We start from the raw sequence: 22,825 nt of genomic DNA, 5'->3' as shown, positions 1-22,825 counted from the left end.
AAGTGTTTTCTCATTTAGATGTAGGTACTTTAATCAGGCTTGATTTCAGGTATAAAACAGATCAAAACCCCATCTTTGTTTGATTTCAGTAACCCCATTACTGCCACACCCCAAGAATCAAAAGGATCATTAGATTTCTTCATTCAGGAATCCTCTTGGCCTTTTCTTTCGTTTTCCCTCACTCTGACTTTATGCAGAAATAATCCAACAATACAGATGTACACATGGCTTAAGCATGTGGGATGGGATTTGGGACTCTATGTATGCATAGATACAGATAGTAGGTAAGAGTATGATTAAGGTCTGTAATATTACTCAATTTTGTCATAAAGAACCACACGAAAGCTCTCATTTGCCTTTTAGTCCAAAAGCCTTTCCCTTTAAGGTCCTTATGTTTGGATTTAATATACTTCAGCCAGTTCTTATAACTTTCCTTTTATACTCTCAGAAAGGCTGCTACTTTCTTGCTCTTATATTGGTTTCATTTGGCAAATCCTAGTTGAGTACCCAGTTATGCCTTTACTTGTTCAAGTTTTTTACTTTGTGACTGTATTTCATATCCTCTTTTATCTATTCTATGATTTTTTTGTTTTCTCCTCCACTGTTTCTTTGACTGCTGTCCTTTTGATCTGTAATGAATTCCTCTTTTCTCTTTCATCTCTGACCTAAGAAATTTTAAGTTAGACTTTGCTTTTCTCATTTATCTTTGTGTTTCCATTTTATTCTTTTTGTTTGTCTATTTGGTGTTCTTTTTTTTTCTTTTCTTAATTGTTGACTTTATTGCAGATGTGGCCCATCCTTCCTCCCCTTCCACTCTGCCTCCCACCAGGCCTTTACCACTTTATTGTCCATGTCCTTGGATTATGCATATATGCATATATATTGTTTGGTTAATTGCTTCTCATTCTCCCCTCCCTTCCTCCCTCTGAGATCTGTCAGTCTGTTCCATGTATTCTTTTAATTGTTATTCTCTTTTTTAAAAAAATATATATTTTATTGATTTTTACAGAGAGGAAAGGAGAGGGAGAAAGTTAGAAACATCTGTGAGAAACATTAATCAGCTGCCTCCTGCACACCCCCTACTGGGGATGTGCCTGCAACCAAAGTACATGCCCTTGACTGGAATTGAGCCTGGGACCCTTCTGTCTGCAGGCCGATGCTCTATCCACTGAGCCAAACTGGCTAGGACTCGTTGTTATTCTTAACATAGCCTTCTTTTATTCAGTAAACATCCTTTGGTTATTTTTTTCCTCCGGTTATTTTCTACCCATCTAGCTTACTTGAAATAAAGATTCCTTTTGTCCTAGTTAGAGGTATAATAAAATGGGCTTGGCCCCTATTCGACTTATCCTGACTTATTGGCATGTGTCATTTATATAACTTCCTTTTAACATTTCTCTTTACAAACATTACCGTTCCTCACAAACCTTACAACTTTCAGAACCCACTTTCCCCCCCTTCATAATGACACCAAAACCATAATTTGTTTCCAATTAGAATTCTTAATCCTTAGAAACCTTAATTTTTAGGTGATATGTAAATAATTAACATTCTTAGATTAGCAATATATTCACATTTTAAAGAGATATTTTAAATAAAATACAAGACTTATTCATTAAAAAAATAAGTAAACAGACTTGTTCACCAAAAGTAAATGTCTTACACTTTATGATTAGTTTGTCAAATCACAAAGCAAATAACATAAGAATATTTGACATAAGAGATTGTGTAGCTTAGTCCTATAAAAACTCAGCACATGCATATTTATCTATCTAGATGTAGATTGAAGAGACCCTAAGATAGCTCATAAGTTATAGTATGGACGTTAAAGTAGTATTTTGTAACTCAAATTTTTACCTTTTAGTAAGGCACATTTATAATGTATAAAAAGCCTATAAATCCTCATAAACAGTATATTTTTACATAATCTCTCTCTTACCTAAATCATTTATGGGTAGATACTTTTCATGGTTTATTATGGTAAATTAATAACAAGGATTTATAAACAAGTTTTATTTTTTAGGGAATATTTATTAAAATATTCAAAGCACTTGTTGCTCCATTAAGTCAATCCAGTAGCTTCAATAATAAAATATTATTACAAATTCAGTTTTTAGTGAAAGTTAGTGTTGGCTTTTAGGCTTTTTCTGTTGTTAATTCTCACTGGAGGATTCTTCTCCCCCCGTTGGTTTTTAGAGAGAGGAAGAGAAACATTGATGTGAGAGGGAAACATTGTTTGGTTGCCGCCTGCATTCACCCTGATGGGGACTGGGGATAGAACCAGCAACCCAGGTATGTGCACTTGACTGGGAATTGAGCCTAAGACTCTTAGGTGGGTGGGCTGACTATTTAGCCACACCAGCCAGGGTATCTTTTAGTCTTATTTCAATCCAAGAAAAAAAAACCCAAAACATTTTTTATAAATCTTTAATATAGAAAAATTACCACTGTCTTATCATGACTGATGTCATAAGGGAATGTTATATCCCAAAATTACTAAAAGCCAATAAATATAAAGAAAAGTTAATGCTGAATCTAAGACAGTTGAGCATAGGAGTCCATAAGTCTGAAGAATGTCCATAAATCTAGCTATTATTTATAATTACAAACTTGGTCTTATAGTTTCCTGGCATATTGAAACACATAGTATGGAGAAGTATTAGATACCAGTGAGGATTATAATGAGCAGTGAGGAGTAGAAAAAAGATATGACATTACTCAAAGCATAGGAGTAGGGAACCATGTAAGTAACAGCTTTCTGAACTACAGGAGCTCGTGAGGGCATCATTTTCCCAGAAGAGTAAAATTACTATATATAATAACCTTGTACTGTCAGGAATAGTCATTATATCCCGTTTTATAGGAAAAGGAAATAAATTGCACTTAAAGAAGTTCATAAAAATGCTACTTAAAAATAATTTCTCAGTTCATTCCTCTGGAAAAGTCATTCAGAATAATTGATTCTTTAACATTGATTACATAAGATGTGGTCAGCTATGTGGTATACCAGTAATTCTCAGCCTTTTTTTTTTTTTTCAGAAGCTCATCCTTTCTCTGTTTTTGTTGTGGTAAAATATACATAACATAAAATTTAACTGCTTTTACCGGGTTTTTTTAGGGTACAAGTTCAGTGGCGTTCAGTACATTTAGTGTTATGCAATCCTCACCACTATCTGTAGAACTTTTTCATCATAACAGAAACTGTGTACCCATTAAACATTAGCTTCTCATTTTCCTCCTCCTCCCATTTCCTGGTAACCTTTGTTCTACTTTCTGTTTCAATGAATCAGACTACTCTAGGTACTTAATATAAGCAGGATAATACAATATTGATCCTTTTGTTACTGGTTTATTTCATAATGTCTTCAGCGTTTATCCAAGTTGTAGCATGTTTCAGAATTGCACTCCTTTTTAAGGCTAAATAATATTTTATATATATGCTGCATTTGTTCATTCTCTCGGGTCACTTTTTTTTTCTATAATAAAAGCCTAAGTGACCATTATGGTGGAATGATCAGAATGACCCGTCGCTATGATGCACATTGACTGTGGGGGGAAGGGGAGAGCAGATGTGCAACTTGTGAGCTGCCCCCTAGTAGTCAGTGCGTTCTCACAGGGGGAATCCTGCTCAGCCAGAACCTGGGCTCATGTGGTGGTGGCGGGAGCCTTTTCCACCTCCATGGCAGCGCTAAGGAGCAGTGGGCTGAGCAGTAAGGAGCAGTGAGCAGGTGGGCCGTAAGGAGTGAGGGGGTCCAGGACTGTGAGGGGGATGATCACCTGCTGGCTCCTGAACTGCAGGAAGGTGCAGCCGGTGAGGAGACCCCGCCCCCTTCACTCCCCCAGTGAACAAATTTTGTACACTGGACCTCTAATTATGAATAATTCAAACGGTTCTCCATTTCATCGGGGCAAAAGCCTTCAAAAATCCTTTCAATGGCTTATAATTCCCTGTAGGATTTGCCTGCCACTATCCTGTTCCCACCGCTCATCTCTCTGAGCTCCATAGCACTTATTTTCTAACATTATTTAATTAGCTTATTATGCACACTTATTGTATGTCTCTCCCACTAGAATGTAGGCTGGTAAGGGAAGGGTTTGAGCTTTTTGTTTGTTTTGGGAGGATGGTTTTAGTCTCTCTCTTTTTAAAAAAATGTAGATCCATTGCCTAGAACAGATCCTGACACTGAGAATTTAGTAAATATTTATTGAATTAAATAATAGGAACCTGAACCTCAATAATTAGTCTAAGGTAGATGCCATAGCTCGGGTAACACCTTTCTCTTCACCTTCATTGTCTCCCTCTGGTGTATATTGCTGTGTAATGTTATATGCTAGATTATAACCCAGGTTTTCTGAATCTTCACAGGGTTGATTAACACAAGACTGTAAGCTTAGAACTTAGCCAAATTTTTACATATTCTTTTTTAACTTTATGTTGTTGCAGACCAGTTTGGTGGCACTTGAAAATAGTTATAATGCATATATATATATTTGGATCCAACACTTATTTATAAAAATCTGATATATAGAAACATATTTCACTAGTGCATAAATTTGCTCACTGTCTTGGAGGTTCATTGCATTATTGCCTAAAAGAGCAAAATACAATGCAGACAACCTAAGTATTTAAATAAATTATTAATACATCATTAATATAGGATACACTACAAGCATTAGAAAAAAGAATGGAAGGAATCTGAATATACTGACCTGGAAGAATATTTATTATATATTGTTAAATGATAACAAATGTAGGACATATATAGCACCATTTTTTTTTAAAGAAAGATTGGATAGCATAGGAAATAGAGTCAATGATAATGTAATAATTATGTGCCAGGTAGGTACTGGAAATATTGGGGAATCACACTGTAAAGTATATGATTATCTACTATGCTATACACCTGAAATTAATACAAAATAATATTGAATGTAAACTGTAATTGAAAAATAAAAATTAGAAGAAAACATACATATTGATTGTTTTCAAGAATTCTCAAATTTTTAAGCTTTAGCTCTTTGTATTTGGTTAAGATTAAGTTGATAATATCAATAATGATTTTTAAATTAAAAAGTGAGTAAAATTTGAAAGTAAGTAAAAATGAAGGTTTCCTTCAACCATACCTTCCACTGCTTCTATCTGATATTACATTTGTAGATAAAACAGAAAGCTTATCATTAGCAAAGAAAGTTTGGACTCTGAGGAAATGTTCATTGTTTACAGATTCACTCTAGTTCATTTACTTCATTTAATTAAATCTGTTACAATTATTCATTCATAATTTTCTTTCAGGTTCGATCTGGGGCCAACGTTCTAATTTGTGGTCCAAATGGATGTGGGAAGAGTTCCCTTTTCCGTGTTCTTGGTGGAGTAAGTACAAATTGGCCTCAAAGTTTTGCAGGTTTATTTTGCCATATGATCTTTTATTGTGAAATTTACTATTGCTCATCCCACTTCTTTCCTTTTCTAGTTATGGCCTCTTTTTGGAGGACGTCTAACTAAGCCTGAGAGAGGAAAGTTATTTTATGTTCCTCAGGTAAGACCTTGAATTATTTTGTAAACTTTAATTTAAAGATACTTTTATTTATTGCTTAAAAATTCACTTCTAATGAATTTTGGTAATTGAATTTGGTTATCAGAGACCTTATATGACCCTGGGAACCCTTCGAGACCAAGTGATATATCCAGATGGAAGAGAAGATCAGAAAAGGAAGGGGATATCTGACCTAGTACGTAACAGTTTATATCCCAGACCTGCTGAAAATACTGTTGAAGGTTCTTTTTCTTAACCATTTATGTACTTGTAATACCAGGCAGTTTTATCCCAATCTGTAGAGCTTTTAAAGCTTTGTCAGTAATTATACTTTACATGTTGAGGTAAGATGTTAACCACTTTGCGTAAATCTGACTCTTGAGTGTTTAACCTTGTTTACAATATTGTTTATTTTCTCATTGTTCTTGTCCTTTAATTATGTACAATAGTATCCTCCTTAAGCTGCTAGATATATTTTGTCAAGATTAGAATAGATAGGATTATAGCAATTTTAGTTTAAAAAATAAAGTAAGAGAATGTTGGTATATTATTATGCTTGACTTCATCTTTAATCATTTTTCTGAAAGGTACTGAAGGAATACTTAGATAATGTCCAGTTGGGTCATATCCTTGAACGTGAAGGAGGCTGGGACAGTGTTCAGGATTGGATGGATGTGCTCAGTGGTGGAGAGAAGCAAAGAATGGCGGTAAGTATACTCTGAAGGCATTGCACAAAAATGCATCTGTTTGATTAATCAAGGCACACATTTTTACTTTTATATATATATATTTTTTTTAAATATTTTTTTTATTAAGTTATTATTTTTGTACATATACCATTGCCCCCCCCCCTCCCGTACATACCTTCCCTCCCCAGAGTTTTGTGTCCATTGGTTGTACTTATATGCATGTATACAAGTCCTTCAGTTGATCTCTTATCTCCCACAGATCTCCCCAACCTCCCCGCTGTAATTTGTTGCTTTACTGTCTCTAAATCTATCTTTTGGTTCTTCAGTTTATAATGTTCTTTATCATCCATAAATAAGTGAGGTCATGTGGTGTCTCTCTTTCATTGACTGGCTTGTTTCACTCAGCATGATGTTCTCCAGTTCCATCCAGGTTGCTGCAAATGATGAGACTTTTTTCTTTTTTATGGCAGCATAATATTCCATTATGTAAATGTACCATAGTTTTTTGATCCAATCATCTTCTGATGGGCACCTAGGCTGTTTCCAAATCCTAGCTATTGTAAATTGTGCTGCTATGAACATAGGGGTGCATATGTCCTTTCTGATTGATGTTTCTAGCTTCTGGGGATATATTCCTAGGAGTGGGATTACTGGGTCAAATGGGAGTTCCATTTTCAGTTTTTTGAGGAAGCTCCACACTGTTCTCCATAGTGGTTGCACCAGTCTGCATTCCCACCAGCAGTGCACAAGGGTTCCTTTTTCTCCACAATCTCGCCAACACTTGTCGTTTGTTGGTTTGTTGATGTTGGCCATTCTGACAGGTGTGAGATGGTACGCATTGTTGTTTTGATTTGCATCTCTCGGATAATTGTTGTTTTGTTGATGGTCACAGTTTCCAGAAAAGCAGTTTCCCCCTGCTGTCTCTTAGGGTCAGTCAATCTGGGTGATCTCTCCTTTGTAATCAGAAGCAAAGGTTTGCAGGGGAACCAGCCTAGGTGCACGATGGGCGAATCAGCGCTCACTTACAAACAGACTGCTTTCCAACTCCTCTGTTCTCCCACTGTGTTGGATCATAATCGGTTGCTCCCTAGAGAACCCCACTAGTAGCAACCTTGGGGACCCCCGTCCACTCTCTCGAATTACGCCAGACCCAACAGTGGGGGGCTTCTGTGGACGCAGATTTCCGGGGTCCCAGCTCGGTCCCAGCGCGCGCTTTTGCTGCTGCTGCGGCTGCCGCTTTCGCTTTTGCTGTTGGGACACAGACACGCCGCGTTATCCAACCTTTCTGTGGAATCCGCGTGTCTGCGCTGGTCGGGGCCCTACAGTTGTGGTCCTTTCAGGTCTCAGGTGTACTTTTATATTTTTAATGGCAATTTTATAGTATAGATTAGTTTAAATAATAAATGTGCTTGAAAGTAACTGGCATGTAAATTTGAAATTCTGAAAACTTTTGAGTTTCCCTATGAAAGAAAAAACTGTAGATCCAATTATATACCATTAATCCATTTTTTGTAAAAGTTGAGGAATCTTTGTACCATGTTGGTCTTGGGACATATAGTAATTATGTTTGGGTTATGAGATCTCGTTCAGTATCTTTTCCCTACAGACAACTCTTTGTCTTGGGCTGTCCTCTGAAGTAGCTGAAGATATTAGAGGTGATCAACTCTAATTTTATTACCATTTTATTCTTTATTCTGTTCTTACCCTTTCTCTCTGTCATTATATATATCCTTGTGTCAGGGCTCAGTATCTGCTACCTAAAGTTATTTAGATTTTAAAGCTTTCTTACTATAAGAAAGCGTTTGAGAGGAAATTATCCCTAATCAAATGTCACTACAGAACAGTACATATTAAAAGTGATATTTTGAGTACTCTGTTAAGAGAGATCATTTTTAAAGAGTCATTTTCTAATGGAATATATCACAGTTTGAGCAGATCCAGAGGATTTTTTTCTTTCCAGAATACTAGTCTTGTGTAAGTTAGAGAAAACTGCAGCCTTATTCAGTATCTTCAGGTTATATTCTACCTTCTTGTTGCCTCCTACCTCCTGATTTTGCAGGTTGTTTTTTCCAAAATCATATCCATCCGAAGCAAACGAAATATCAACCTAATGTGATTTGTTTGACTAGTACTATAATATGAGTATAATTTAGAGCACATGTGTCAAACACAAGGCCCGCGGGCCAAATCCGTCCCGCCAGGCCTTGCAATGTGGCCTGCACCGCACTGTCATCACTGCACTCCGCTGCGTTTCCATCACAATGACAGTTTATGACTGTTCAGTAAACCACTCGGCCCGCGATTTAGGCTGGATTTTAGATTTTGGCCCCTTCTCTGATTGAGTTCGACACCCCTAATTTAGAGTGAAGAATGAACCATAAACAAAAGAAAAGGGAGATGCCAGCCAAATTCAGAATGGTAATTGGGCTGAAGGAGTGAAAATTTGAAGTGATTGGGCATTTCTTGAATCAATTTAGAAGATGGCTAAAGGAATCACTACCCTGTTTCCCCGAAAATAAGACAGTGTCTTATATTAATTTTTGCTCCCAAAGATGCGCTAGGTCTTATTTTCAGGGGGATGCCTTATATTTCACTTAGAAGGAAACCTGTAAGTAGGTCTTATTTTCGGAAGATGTCTTATTTTTGGGGAAACAAGGTATAAGTCAAAACTAATTTAAATTTCTGTACTATGACTTCAAAGAAAATGGGAGGATAAATGGACACAATGGAAATTCAGGGAAAGAAAAATGTGCATAACTAATGAATCCTTTGTGTGTGGTATAAAGGCACTGAAGAGATAGATAAGAGTGCAAGGCCTTGAGTAAGAGGGTATCTTACTGCAGGAGGCAACCAATTGATGTGTTTCTCTCAAATCAGTATATCTGTCTTTCCTTCTCTTTTCCACACACTCTGAAAATCAATGGGAAAATGTCCTTGGGTGAGGATTGACAAAACAAAATGAACCAGTACGGGTGTGGGGAAGGAATCCGGTAAAGCCTGTCCGACAGTGATAGAGTTGTTAGGGAAATGGAGAAAGCTCACCCATGGCACTGCTGTATGACCGTGCCATTCATGGTATGTTCTGTGTGGGTCAATGTCTGGAGAATTGATCGGATGTCTAAAAGACAGCATATTGTTTTGCTACTTTCAAAGTTTTGTGGCGAGAAAGAAAAGGCAAATGTAACAAATATTAACATTGATGAAGTTAGGTGAAGTATGTATATTCATTTTACTAGTCTTTCATTTATTTGGTAGGTTTAAAAATTTTCCAAATAAAAAGTTCAGTGAAGACAAGACAGTTTTTATAAATTATAAAAATTTACATTCATTAATTATAAAAATTATAATTTTTAGGAAGAACAGTCTTGAAAAGTTTACCTAAAATAAAATAGCAAATTTGTAAGTGAAGGTTTGTGTAAAACAAATGATCCAAAGGAATTTGAGGCAAGGAGAGTTAGGGTTTGAATGTGAGGGAATGGAATAATACTATTGAATAATAAATAGGAGGTCTGGTGACAAACTTCTAAAAGTTCCTTTAGTATAAATGAGATTATTATCTCATTATTTTAATAGTAAGAAACCTTATTTTTATTATGGCGAAATTTCGACAGAGCTCAGTATTAGCCCTTATAATCTAGTTAGCACATGGATGGGGAACGTGTGGCCCTCAAGCTGTATAAGGCCTGTGAAATCATTTGGTCTGGCCCTGCCAAAGTGTTAGAGGTGAGTTAATGAAATATTTGACCAAATATAGCAGGCTTTTTAAAATATATTTTTATTGACTTGAGAGAGAGAGAGAGAGAGAGAAGGAGGGAGAGAGGGAGGGAAGGAGGGAGAGAGGAAGAGATAGAGAGACTTCAATGATAAAAGAGAATCATTGATTTATTGCCCTCTGTATATCCCCTACTGGGAATTGAGCCCACAACCTGGGCATGTGCCCTTGATTGGAATTGAACCTGAGACCCTTCAGTCTGCAGGCCAATGTTCTATCCACTGAGCCAAATTGGCTAAGGCGAGCAGGCTAGTTTTTAACCCAAACCGAAACCATCCCCACAAGCCATGATATTTTTAATTTAATTGTGTCTATAGACACTTATGGCATTAAAGGGTTAAGTTGATACTTTCCTATGACCTGAAAAATGATGTTTTAAATATCCAAATGGCCTTTGGCAGAAAAAAGGCTCCCCACTCCTGTGTTAGGAGATCCAAATATTCTCAACTAACTGTAATACAAGGCAGTATATAGCTACCGAAAAAGTGTACTGGAAAAATGATGAGGAAAAGGAGATTGTGAATGGCAGATCCTGTTTAATTCTTCCAGCAGCCCTGTGAAGTAAGGTCCAGGCAAGGGTAAGACTTGGCCAGCTTAAGCACCCATATAGCTCCTGAATGGAGATGGAGTTTCAAGTGCAGGTGACTGACACCAGCATTCTTGCTCTGAACCAACATATTGTAGTCTTTGTTGTGCAGGTGGGGCGTCTTTCCTGTTCTCTTCTCATTGACCCTTGACATTGAGAGAAATATCTCAAGTGACATTTCCTTTCAGTGAAGTGACATTTACCTTCATTGCACCCATTTGGGCCCAGCCAGCATCAGCCAGCATTATTCCACCTAATATTATAAGTTGTCGTATCTTATTTCTCTGACTGATAGTTAACCTTCCCACTCCACTATTTTTGTTCTTGGTTAGTAACGGGTTTTCTTACTGTGACTTTCTTACTGTGACTTATGAAAAGTGTGCATATGATAGAAAAGTTGGAATGTTTATAAAATTATGATGAAGGGCCAAACCTCCTTATGAGCAATACCACTGTCATAAAAATTTTAGTGACTTTTTAATCCATTTAATTACAAAATATTTTCTTTTGCCTAATTGTAAACTACCCCCCTTCAAACTTACTGTGATTTCTTAAATATTGACCACTCCCTCTTTTTACAATTGATCAGTTCTCTCTTGACTGTTTCCTTTCCTGCCTGGTACAGACCTAATAATCCAGGGCCTGGTATGAGGCCTAGCACATAGGTATTCAGGAGTTGTTTCTTCAAGGAATAAACAAATGACCTCTTCCCCTTAACTTCCTTCCCCACTTTTTTTTTTTAAAATAAATTTTTATTGTTCATATTATTACAAGTGTTCCTTTCCCCCCCTTCCCACCCCACCATCTGCCCTTTCCCCACCCGCCATTGTCCTCATCCATAGGTGCACAGTTTATGTTCAGTCTCTTCCCACATTCCCCTCTCCCCTTTTCCCCAAGAATCGTCAGTTCACTCCCCTTCCATACCTCTGATTCTATTATGTTCAACAGTTAATATAGTTCATCAGATTTTTTTTTTTAATTTCCATGGTTTTTAGATTCACTTGTTGCTTGTTACGTATTTGTTGTTCATAATTTTTATCTTTATTTACTTTCTCTTCTGAGAGAACCCCCTTCAGCAATTCATATAATTCTGGTTTGGTGGTGATGAACTCCGTTAGCTTTTTTTTATTAGTGAAGCTCTTTATCTGACCTTCGATTCTGAGTGATAGCTTTGCTGGGTAGAGTATTTTTGGCTGTAGGTTCTTGCTATTCATCACCTTGAATATTTCTTGCCATTCCCGTCTGGCCTGCATGGTTTCTGTTGAGAAATCAGCTGACAATCATATAGGTGCTCCTTTATAGGTAACCACCTGCTTAGCTCTTGCTGCTTTTAATATTCTCTCTTTGTCCTTTGCTCTTGGAATCTTAATTATGATTTGTCTTGGTGTGGTCCTCTTTGGATTCCTCTTATTTGGAGTTCTGTGTGCTTCCAGGACTTGTAAGTCCAATTCTTTCCCCAGGTGGGGGAAGTTTTCTGTCACTATTTCTTTCAGTATGTTTTTGATATCTTGCTCTCTCTCATCTTCTGGGACCCCCATGATTCTGATGTTGGATTGTTTGAAGTTGTCCCAGAGGTTTCTTACATTATCTTCAATTTTCTGGATTATCTTGCCTTCTAGCTTCTGCAGAGGAGTGTCTTCTGGCTCTTTATGTTCCAAATCTTTGACTTGATTCTTGCGATTTTCTATTCTGTTTTTAGGACTCTGTATAATATTTTTTATTTCAGACAATGTATTCTTTATTTCTTGTTGATCCCTTTTCATATCCTCATAGGTCTCATTTATTTTATCGGCCTTTTCTAGGAAACTCTTGAAAAACCTTATAAGTGTGGTTTTGAACTCTATATCCAGTCGCTTTTTGTCCTCCATTTCTTTCGTTTGTGATCTATTTGGTTTAGGCATTTTCGCAGGCAGCTTTTCTGATGGGGCAGAGTTTCAGGGTGGAGCCTACAGCCTTGGCTTCCATCAGCCCGCCCTATGCAACTCCTGAGACTCAGGGTCCTTCAGTACTTGTTGTAAGCACCTCTGAGAGAAAGGTGCCCTCGATTTTCGCCTGCTACCAAACAGTGTAGGCTCTCCCGCAATGGGCCCGAAACTGGGGTTCAGTTCAGTTGGAAGTGGAGTTGGAGATGGCATTCAGAGCAGTCTGGAGCCCCTGTATCCTTCCCGCCAGGGCAGTGTGCCGACCGTCCCTTCTCTGCACGCAGTGTGCGCGCCTCTTGGACCTCCTTTCACCGCTTCCCCGGGTTCCGCCTTACAGCCCAGCTCCCTCTGGATGAGCCTGGGTCCCCGGGGTCTGGCCTAGAACAGGGGTTCAGAGCAGTTGGGGGCCCAGCACAGTCGGAGTGTTTATCTCCTTCCCGCTAGGGAACACCAGCCAGACACTCGGCCTCCCTCCTCTCCGGCTCCGTCCTCTCCACGCGCGCCGCGTGTCTCTGTACCTTGGGCTTTTACAGCTCCTCCGCGCTTCCTTCTGGTTTTCTCCTTGCTTCTCGTTGTAGAATTTCCAGTCAGTCGACTTTCCTGTACTTCTGGGCAATGTCCATTTTATATTTTAGTTGTATTTTATTGAAATTGTTGCGTGCGGCTGCGGCTAGGTGCCTACCTGAGCAGCCATCTTGGATTCTCCCCTTCCCCACTTTTTGTTTCCTCATATTATATGAATCCCAACCCAAGAGCTGTCATCTGCCTTGGTATTTCTGCGCATAGGTTTCTGAGCACAGCAGAAACAGTCAGAATGGTATGGATTGGTGCCACCTCACTGCCATGGTTTCCAGGCCCACAGAGGCTCACAGCATGGCTTGGCAACTATCTGATAGTGTCATTTTCTGAAATGTTTAAGATTGGGAGTGATAGATGAATGGATTTTAAGGAGAAAATCTAGGAAATCTAAGTTTTAGATTTTTAAAATCTAAGAGTCCTGTGAGATATCCAAGTGAAAAGATCAAATAGGAATTTTTATATATCAGTCGGGAAATTAGAAGATGAAGTATGAATGAGTGATATGTATTGGGATTTTACACTAAGCAAAATAAGCCAGTCATAATATTTGAAATCATGAGATTTAATGAGAACACTTAGGGAAATACAATACAGGAAAAAGAGAGTTAGCCCATAATATTTGAAATCATGAGATTTAATGAGAACACTTAGGGAAATACAATACAGGAAAAAGAGAGTTAGCCCCAGGGACCCCAACATTTTTTTAAATTTTAAATTATTTACTGTTTAAAGTATTACATGCAGTATTACTTATTTCTCCTTTTCCCCTTATTGAGCTCTCCCTGCTTATGTGCATGTATACAAGTTCCTTGGTTGATCTCTCCTGCCTTCCCTCTGAAATTTGATGGTCTGTTCGATGCTTCTCTGTCTCTGGATCTATTTTTATTCATCAGTTTATGTTGTTCATTATATCCACAAATGAGTGAGATCATGTGATATTTATCTTTCTCCGACTGGCTTATTTTGCTTAGTGTAATGCTCTCCATGTCCATCCATGCTGTTGCAAATGGTAATAGTTCTTTTTTACAGCAGCCTAGTATTCCATTGTGTAGATGTACCATGGTTTTTTAATCCATTCATCTGCTGATGGGCACTTAGGCTATTTCCAAATCTTAGCTATTATAATGCTTAAGTGGAAGGTGAAATGCTGGAAAAGACTCTGAGAAAGCAGCCAAAAAAGTGTGAAAAAACTTAAGGTCATGGTTTCACTGTCACTTTCTTAAGAAAGAGGGAGTGGTTACCTGAGTTGACTTTTGCAGAGAAGATAAATTGGACAAGGACAGAAAAGAGTCCATTGGTCGAGCAACATGGAGATCATTGTTAGGGGCAGATGACGAATTAATTGTAATATCTGTTAGACAAAGGATCTGAATAAGTAATTCCCAGAAAATAAAACACATATCTAAAGTAAACATGAGAAAATGTTCAGCATTTCTGCTAATCAAAAAAATGTAAGCTATAACAATCTTGATGTTAATTTTTACTTACAAATTAGCAAAGGCTTTAAAAACTGAACAAGCCAATGAAACAGGTGCACAAAGATTATTGGTGGGAATATTAATATTGACAATGTAATGTTAATGGGCATTACTTAAGCAACAGAACATTTAAAGATAGACATATTTTTGTACCTGAACCATTTATAAGTCTGAATTCTACGATTTGGTTAAAATAGGTATCCTTTAATCTTGTGTACAGAACTTCCTTTAATATTTGTTGAAACTCTACTTACCTCTCGTATCAGTCCTGAAAGTTTTATTTTACTCTGACCGATATTTTCCATGCATTACATTTCTGTCTTTGTTCAGGAAGACAGTATAAACAATTATGTTTATTTACATAGCTTTCATTTCTGGAAAATAGATTTTTTGAGTTAGAATAATTTTTATACTTGCTTTATAAGACAGTAAGTGCATACTTAATTTAAATCTACTTTAGCTTATTAATTTCTGTGTGTGATTATGCAAAAATATTTCTTTTGCTTCAGATGGCAAGATTATTTTATCATAAACCCCAGTTTGCTATCTTGGATGAGTGCACCAGTGCAGTGAGTGTGGACGTGGAAGGCTACATCTACAATCACTGTCGAGAGGTAAGGGGACAGGTTTGCAGTGTGAGGGTCCATGTCCTCCTTCCTGCTCTACTCTGTGTCCGACCAAATCGCTACCCAAAGAGAAGATTTTAAGTCATTAAGTAACAAAATTACTATCAAAGAAGATATCTCATTTCAGCAAGGATTTTAAGGTGATTATAGATATAAGAAAAAGTAAATGAATTCTGTATATAATTTCCTTTAGCCACATCTTAGATATGACAACAAAAATATATGTTTAAATTTATTTTTCTTTTACCTCATTCCCTATATTAAGAGTTAATAAACTGGTATATTTTTAATTTGTTCCATGAATTTTACCTAAATATGATTTGTGGGTTTTTTTTAATTTGTTTTTGTTTTTTGTTTTTAATCAAGAAAATGCAACAGTAATCATTTGGCAACTTTATTTTTTTTCCCTCGGGCCTAGGCAGTATTTTACCAAAGCCTTTTCTGGGGCTATCTACATTGGTTGCATTCTATTCAGTAGTCTCAGATGATTTTTTTTCCTGTGAGAGATTATCACAAACATCTATAAAAAAAATTTGAAGCAAAATCCATCAAGAATTTACATAAGTAAATGAAGTACAGAGTCTTTTAACATTTTGTAACTGTTCTTTGGGAATTTATCCTATCTAATAAAAGGGTAATATGCAAATTAACAATCACTGCATCACAAAGATGGCGACGCCCATAGCCATAAGATAGCAGCGCCCAGTTCTCTCAGCCCCATTGGAGTCCCCCAGTCCCAGGGGGCAGCCGCTGAGAGCTGGCAGCATGAGCATCCTGGCAGAATGCTTGCTTCGTTGATGAAAGAATATATTTGTTACATTCATCTTTATAGGGAGATTTTAACTACTGACTTGGTTTATTTAATGATTTGTTTTCTATTTTTGGATAAGTCTTGGTCATTTATAATTTTTTATGCATTTGTATATATAGATTTTCAGATTCATAGGTACTAGAGGTGTTGGTGGTATTCTCTTACACATAAAACCAGATAGTCTCTATTTGATCAGTGATATAGAAGTGCTTCGCTGATAACTTTGATCATGTAATTTCCTTTATCTAGCCATAGCCTCTAAGCCCCCATGTAAGATGTAGTTCTCCTGTTTTGTATCTTGACTTCAGTAATTCTGTTATAAACAGTGCCTCACTAAATCAAGTTCTAATTTAATTATTGTAGAATCATGAAAAGAGAAATGATAAATGAGCTTTCAGAAGTCAGATAATTGTTGTACTGTTGAAATTTATGCTTATTAGCAACTGATATATGCTTATTTTTTCTACACTTCCTAACCAACTTGAGAACCCTTCCATGTGGCAGCTAAACTTAAGGCGTTTAAAATTTTAAGTGATATTATTTCATATCATCACTTCATACAGCAGACATGTAAATACAGCATTAGGCACTTTAAATCTCATGATTGAAGTGATCCAGAATATACTTAATGCTGATTTAAAAAAAAATTATCACATGACAGTAAGATTTAGAACTCATGATGGAAAGTTCAGGATTTCTTAGTCTCAGCTCTATTGACATTTTGGGCCGGATAATTTCTTAGTTGTGGATGCGCCACAGGCTATTTGGTGGTGTCTTTTGCCTCTGACTGTTAATTGTCCAAGCACTCTCAGTTGTGACAATCAGAAATGTTTATGGACATTGCCAAATGTCCTCTAAGGGACAAAATCACATGCATACACCAGCATCTAGTTGAGAACCACTGATTCAGAGCAATTAGTTAAATTACTGTTGTTGTTTTTTAAATCTGAAGTTCAGATATGTGGAAGCTTATTCGCAGTCTAAATCCAGTAAGTTTTTTAAAACCAAAAGATTTTTCATTATTTTTTGGCAAGCTTACTGGGTAGCTAAACCTAGCCTAAACTAACAAAAGGTACTTAAATTCCTTTAACTATCTTGCTGTCACTGTCCACATGTGTTACAATAGAAACATTCATGTGTTTATATATAGAATTTATCCCAGAACCCTCTGGGGCTGGTAAATACTGCATTTCCAAAATCTGAATTCTAAGACACATTTCAAAACAGCATTTTCCAGAAAGGATGATGACTCTGTATTTAAAAAGCAAATTGACTATGGATAGAACTATATTGCTTTAATTTTCCTGATCTTGACCTTTGTGATTTCTATCATTCTTAAACGTTTTCATGTATTTTTCACAATATATAGAAAATGTGCTAGGATATATATTTTTATACCCCAAACAAAATAATACATAATGCCTAGTACCTGTTAGTTTTTTTCCCCCTTAAAGAACTTTACTGATATCTGTTCATTTTTATTATGTGGTTTATGGCCTGTGTTTTGTATTACCTTGAACATTTGGTATCGAATGTAATTATTTTCTCTTTGACACTGATTTTTTAACTATAGCTACTAAAGACCATCATCTTAATATCTTAAACCAGCGGTCACCAAGCGGTGGTCTGTGTGGTCCGAAAGGTTGGCAACCACTGTCTTAAACTATATAGAGTGGTTTAAATTGTAATCTATGTTATTGGTATAACAAGTCATTTTCTTTATAATAGGTTGGCATCACCCTCTTCACTGTGTCTCATAGGAAGTCTCTTTGGAAACACCATGAGGTTTGTATTTCTTACATTTTCTTTTTCTTTTTATCCTCACCCGAGGATATTCTTTTCATTGACTTTTAGAGAGTGGAAGTGAGGAAGGGGAGAGAGAGACAGAGAGAGAGAAACATCAATGTGAGAGAGACATCAAATTTTTGTCTCCCCTATGCACCCCGACCAGGATTGGGGATCAAATGTGCAACCCAGGTAACGTGCCCTTGACTGGAAATCATACCCAAAGCCCTTTGGTGCACAGACCAATGCTCTAATCATCGGGCCACATGGGTCCGGGCGGTTTGAGATTTCTTGGAGTATATTCCTTTATATATATAAACCTTAAGGGAAAAGGTTGATTCTGTTTCAGTCTTAAAAAATGAAAGAGGATTTCCTTAAATATTATTGTAATTGTCAGTTTTGAAAGCTACAATATATATAAACAATCCTTGTTATATACAATGAATATTTGAAAACCAGTTAGTGGTTCTCCAGTTTTAGATATTACTATCTACACTAATAAAATTGACCATACCTTAGAGATGATGGGTTAATTGCGGGGGGGGGGGGGGGGGCGGGGTGTGGGGGTGTGGGTTGGGATGCAAGTGTTCCGCTCCGCCCTAGCTGCTCTGGGCAGCTTGGGAAGGCTGAAAGGTGGCTCCGGTTAGAGCAAAGGCAGTGCCAGAAGCCAAGGGAAGGAAGGCTGTTCTTGCACGAATCTTTGTGCATCGGGCCTCTGTATAATAACTGACTAAAATTTGCATAATTTTATCACAACTGTGGCCAAGTAAACTTTTTCTTACCATCCAGTATTAGCAGAAAGGGAAAGAGTCTTCAGAAGGATTAGATCCCAAAAAGTCTAGGGATACTTTTAGTGGAGATCAGCATGACAGGAATCTGAGTGTTGTCAGCTATGTGTATCATTGCACTGTGATAAAGTAGAATTCATTAGGTAGTCACCACAATTTGCAAGGATATTCTAATGAGGTTTACATTGTGCAGGTATCTTATTCTCGCCATTCCAGCAGTGCCACTCTCAGCATGGCAGGCAGTTCTTTTCAACTCTTAGTATAAAATGATCAAACCCTAAAAATAAACCCAGTTTAATTCATTTTATTATTATTATTTACTATATGTTATTGATTTCACAGAGAGGAAGGGAGAGGAAGAGAGAGATAGAAACATAGTGATGAGAGAGAATCATTGATTGGCTGCCTCCTGCATGCCCCCTACTGGGGATTGAGCTGGCATCCTGGGCATGTGTCCTGACCGGGATCTCCTGGTTCATGGGTTAATGTTCAACCACTGAGGCACATCAGCTGAGCTCATTTTATTTCCTTCTTTTTTTCTTTCCCCTTCTTGCTTTCCTTCTTATTTTTCCTTCCTAAAAATACAGAAAATTTAGGTAAAAGAAAGGGTCTGAGAAAAGTTGGGACAGTGGTAAGCATATCTTATCCTATGAAATACACCGCTGTTTGAGCATCTTTTGTGTCAAGTACTGGGCTTAGTGTCCGAGGGATACAGAGTACTGTCTTTACCTGCAAAAACCTGTAGTTTAGCTCAGCGGTCACCGACCGGTGGTCCGCAGATCACTGGTGGTCCGAGAGGTCCGAAAGGTTGCGACCACTGGTTTAGATGCATGACAGTGTACAAATGATAAAGTGAGCATGGGACTGAAGTCAGAAAACCTGGGCTCAGACACCACTGCTTCTGGCATCAGTTGCTTCCTTTGTGTAATAAAGTTATTGATTCTTACCTGCCTGTCTCATAGGTTACCTTGAGGATCAAAGAAACAGCCTATATGAAAGTACTTCATAAGGCATAGTGAAATTCTGTATAGCTGTGACTTTTAAAGATAGTGTTTTTGTCCTGGCTGGTGTATCTCAGTAGTTGGAGCATTGGCCCTGGCACCGAAGGTCCCCAGGTTCAATCAAGGGCATGTACAGGTTCGATCCTTTGCCCCGGTCAGTTTGTGTGGGAGGCAACCTATCAAAATGTCTCTCTCACTTCAGTGTTTTTCTCTCTTCTTCTCTCTCCCCTTCTTTTCTTCTCATTCCCTCTTTTCTTCTCTCCCCCTCTCTCTTTAAAAATAAATGGAAAAAAAAATATCCTCAGGTGAGGATTAACAACAGCCAAAGGTAGTTGTAATATTATGGCATTATAATTTGTTCATATTTTCATGAATTGAATGAGAGATTGAATAATTAGAAATCAAAGCAGTTTAAATTATATTCAAGCCTTTGTGATTTCTTTTTTTATTCCCTGAGGATATGTTTATTGACGTTAGAGAGAGAGGACAGGGCCAGGACGGAGGAGAGAAAGAGAGAGAGAAACGTTAATGGGTTGCCTCTCATATGTGCTCCAACTGGGGATTGGATCCACAACCTAGCTACCCAGATTGGTAATTGAACCCACAACCTTTTGGTATATGGGATGATGCTTCAATCAAATGAGCCACCCAGCGAGGGCAAGTCTATGTGTTTTCTTAGAAGTTCGTAAACTTAATAGGACAGTGAATGGTCTTGGGTTTTACCTCTCCTTGTCTTCTGGATATGGATATGGATATGGATATGGATATAGATATAGATATAGATATAGATATAGATATAGATATAGATATAGATATAGATATAGATAAGTAGCAAAATAACCATCAGGCCAGTACCGTGTGAAGGAGTGGTGACAGGAAGAACAAAGTTAGAGCCAGAATAGCTAAAAAATAAGTATGGAAAACAGAAGTCTTTTCTGTCAATAAAAAGCCACTAAACAGAAGGTTTTATTTTAACCATTGTCCTGAGTCTCTTCATTGGATGGGAAATATAGGGATAGCTCTTTTCTTTCTCTGGTAAATAAAAAAATAAACAGAAAGCCTTTAGTTAGAGGTTCTAAGCTGACCTAGGAAACATTATTCTGGAAGCATGAAAGGCTGTTGGATTGAACAGACTTGCACTTGCTGCAGTTTGACCTGTGGTAGCTCAGGCTCTTGGTTGTAGAGTTGTAGAAACATTCTAATTTGTGGGATGCTTATAGATTTTGTTCCTTTAAGTAGTGAGGAAGTCTAGTGTTTAATTACAATCAGAGTTATATTATTGCTATTTTTTAAAAGAATAGACTTCCTTGTTTAGTCTTACCTTGAGAGCTATATGCATTTCTATGTATCAACTTTTAAAAATGTAAGCTTAGTTGCTTAAAATAATCATTTCTAATCATTTACTTGTATAATTATCTCTACATAAATTCTTGACAAGAAGTAAGTTCTCTTATTGATTTCCTCCCCTTCTTTCCCACAGTACTACCTGCATATGGATGGCAGAGGCAATTATGAATTTAAACAGATAACAGAAGATACAGTTGAGTTTGGCTCTTAGAATCCAGAAAACTGTACTCGCTTTGATGAAATAATTACAGAACACACTTAGAAATGAAAAGTACATTGTAAAATAAAGTTGAGCTTTTTTAAAACCAAGCAGCAAATTAACTAAGTATAAAATAATCGAAAACAAGTTGTTAAAACATTTAATATTATGTAGGATATTGCTAATTGTGTATATGTTGGTTTAATTATTAATATGTACTAAGAATGAGTTTATTCTTGTGGTTGAAAAACTGCCTAAATTAACTTGGGCTTAAATCAGTGTCACCTGATTCACCTTGGGATATAAGCCATTGAAAGTCAACTAATTTGACTCATGGCTTTGTCTTTTCCTTGAATGAAGAACCCTGTTTAAAACTGGGGTCAACACATGTCCTGTTCTAACACGATAGTTTTGAGTTTAATTTTCTTGTGGCCCTAATGGGGGGAAGCAAACAAATCATAGTGTTTATCAAAATGTACAGCATTGCTTAAGAGCATTTATTACACAGCGGCAGATTCTTTAGCTGCCACAGTTATACTCATTCCTTATATATGTCCTGGGGTACATTTGACTCCAGGAAAGCCATTTGAATTTCCTTTGGCCAAATCATAAATGTATCCCTCTCAATCTTCATTGTTGAGTTGTTTTAAGGGCTTTTACAAAAAGTAAACCAGTCTTGCTTACAAAAGGTGGTTACTATTTTTCACACTTATCCTTTCCAGTGTTCGGGATGTTAAAACACCAAGTCTTTAAATGTCAAGTTTAAGATCTTAAAAGATGCTTAGATTTTTTAAAAGAATTGGACAAATTTGTGTACATTGAAGCCCATTCATTAGAAGTGTGGTGGTTACTTGGTATGAAGCTCCAAGTGAGTCATAGGAATGCACTACATGAATGAATGCACTGAGTATGCAACATTATCACTGCCTTTGACTGTGATTTTATGTTTAAAAATATTCTAAAAATATTACGCTCATGGTTGAATTATGTTCCCTAGGTACTGTTTTATTTCCATTAATTTTTCATAGCTTTTTAATATTCAGGTTATTATTTTGAACTACCCTAAGAGAAACCTATTTCACCTTTCCAGACCACCATTAATGACCACATATATTATTTGCACAGGGAGAACTGAAACTGAATATTATAAATAAGCTAGATAATAAATCAGTCTTATCAAATGGGGGTTCAGAAAGGGACATTATTTCTTCTTGTTTATCCATAACTCGTTTTGTTTTGTTGGAGAATTATCAGCTACTAAAGTAAAACTTGATGTACTGATTCCATAAAACATAACATTCAGTTTTTACCACTCTCTTTAACAAACTTGTATACTTAATTTCTGTTCAGATTTAAAAAAAAAAATCAGATATTCTATACACCCTTTGCTTGTTCTTTTTATTCTGGTATCTAAATAATGGGTAGTTCATACAGCCTTTACTTACAAAAAACACAAAATAAATTAACATTCAAAAAAGCCTTTTTTGCACCCAATGTCTCTTTTTTTGAAAAGTGTCAAATGTGATTTTAATGAAATGAATTTGTCTTTTAGAAAAGCCAGTTAAAACCTTTAGTGTACCTGACATATGCTGCCAAATAGCCAGGAGACCTTAAAATACATTACTAGTCCTGGGAAAGATTTTAAGGCATTCGAGAAGTTTGAGATTTTCAGATTTCTAGATGGCCCCAAACCTCTAATAGCTGCCTC

At 36.9% G+C, this 22,825-nt stretch overlaps 1 protein-coding gene across 4 annotated transcripts in view; it reads left to right on the top strand.

Annotated features, from left to right (window-relative positions):
* Positions 1 to 22,560, top strand: part of ABCD3 (ATP binding cassette subfamily D member 3) — an 85,459-nt gene extending 62,899 nt beyond the window's left edge. For 3 of the 4 annotated variants that reach the window (XM_036443913.2, XM_036443911.2, XM_036443912.2), the window contains 7 exons: positions 5,294 to 5,371; positions 5,472 to 5,537; positions 5,641 to 5,730; positions 6,122 to 6,241; positions 15,070 to 15,174; positions 17,726 to 17,782; positions 21,052 to 22,560. In XM_036443913.2, the coding sequence (XP_036299806.2) occupies positions 5,294 to 5,371; positions 5,472 to 5,537; positions 5,641 to 5,730; positions 6,122 to 6,241; positions 15,070 to 15,174; positions 17,726 to 17,782; positions 21,052 to 21,129 (594 nt within the window). In that variant the 3' untranslated portion in view covers positions 21,130 to 22,560. Of the gene's footprint in view, positions 1 to 5,293; positions 5,372 to 5,471; positions 5,538 to 5,640; positions 5,731 to 6,121; positions 6,242 to 15,069; positions 15,175 to 17,725; positions 17,783 to 21,051 lie in introns of those variants that run through there. The other variant, XR_006742152.1, reaches the window with a different exon arrangement.
* The last annotated feature ends 265 nt before the right edge of the window (positions 22,561 to 22,825 follow it).

This window comes from Pipistrellus kuhlii, unplaced genomic scaffold, assembly GCF_014108245.1.
Source record: "Pipistrellus kuhlii isolate mPipKuh1 unplaced genomic scaffold, mPipKuh1.p scaffold_m20_p_2, whole genome shotgun sequence".
In the NCBI taxonomy this organism is placed as follows: domain Eukaryota; kingdom Metazoa; phylum Chordata; class Mammalia; order Chiroptera; family Vespertilionidae; genus Pipistrellus; species Pipistrellus kuhlii.
This window is presented reverse-complemented; position numbering and strand designations above follow the sequence as displayed.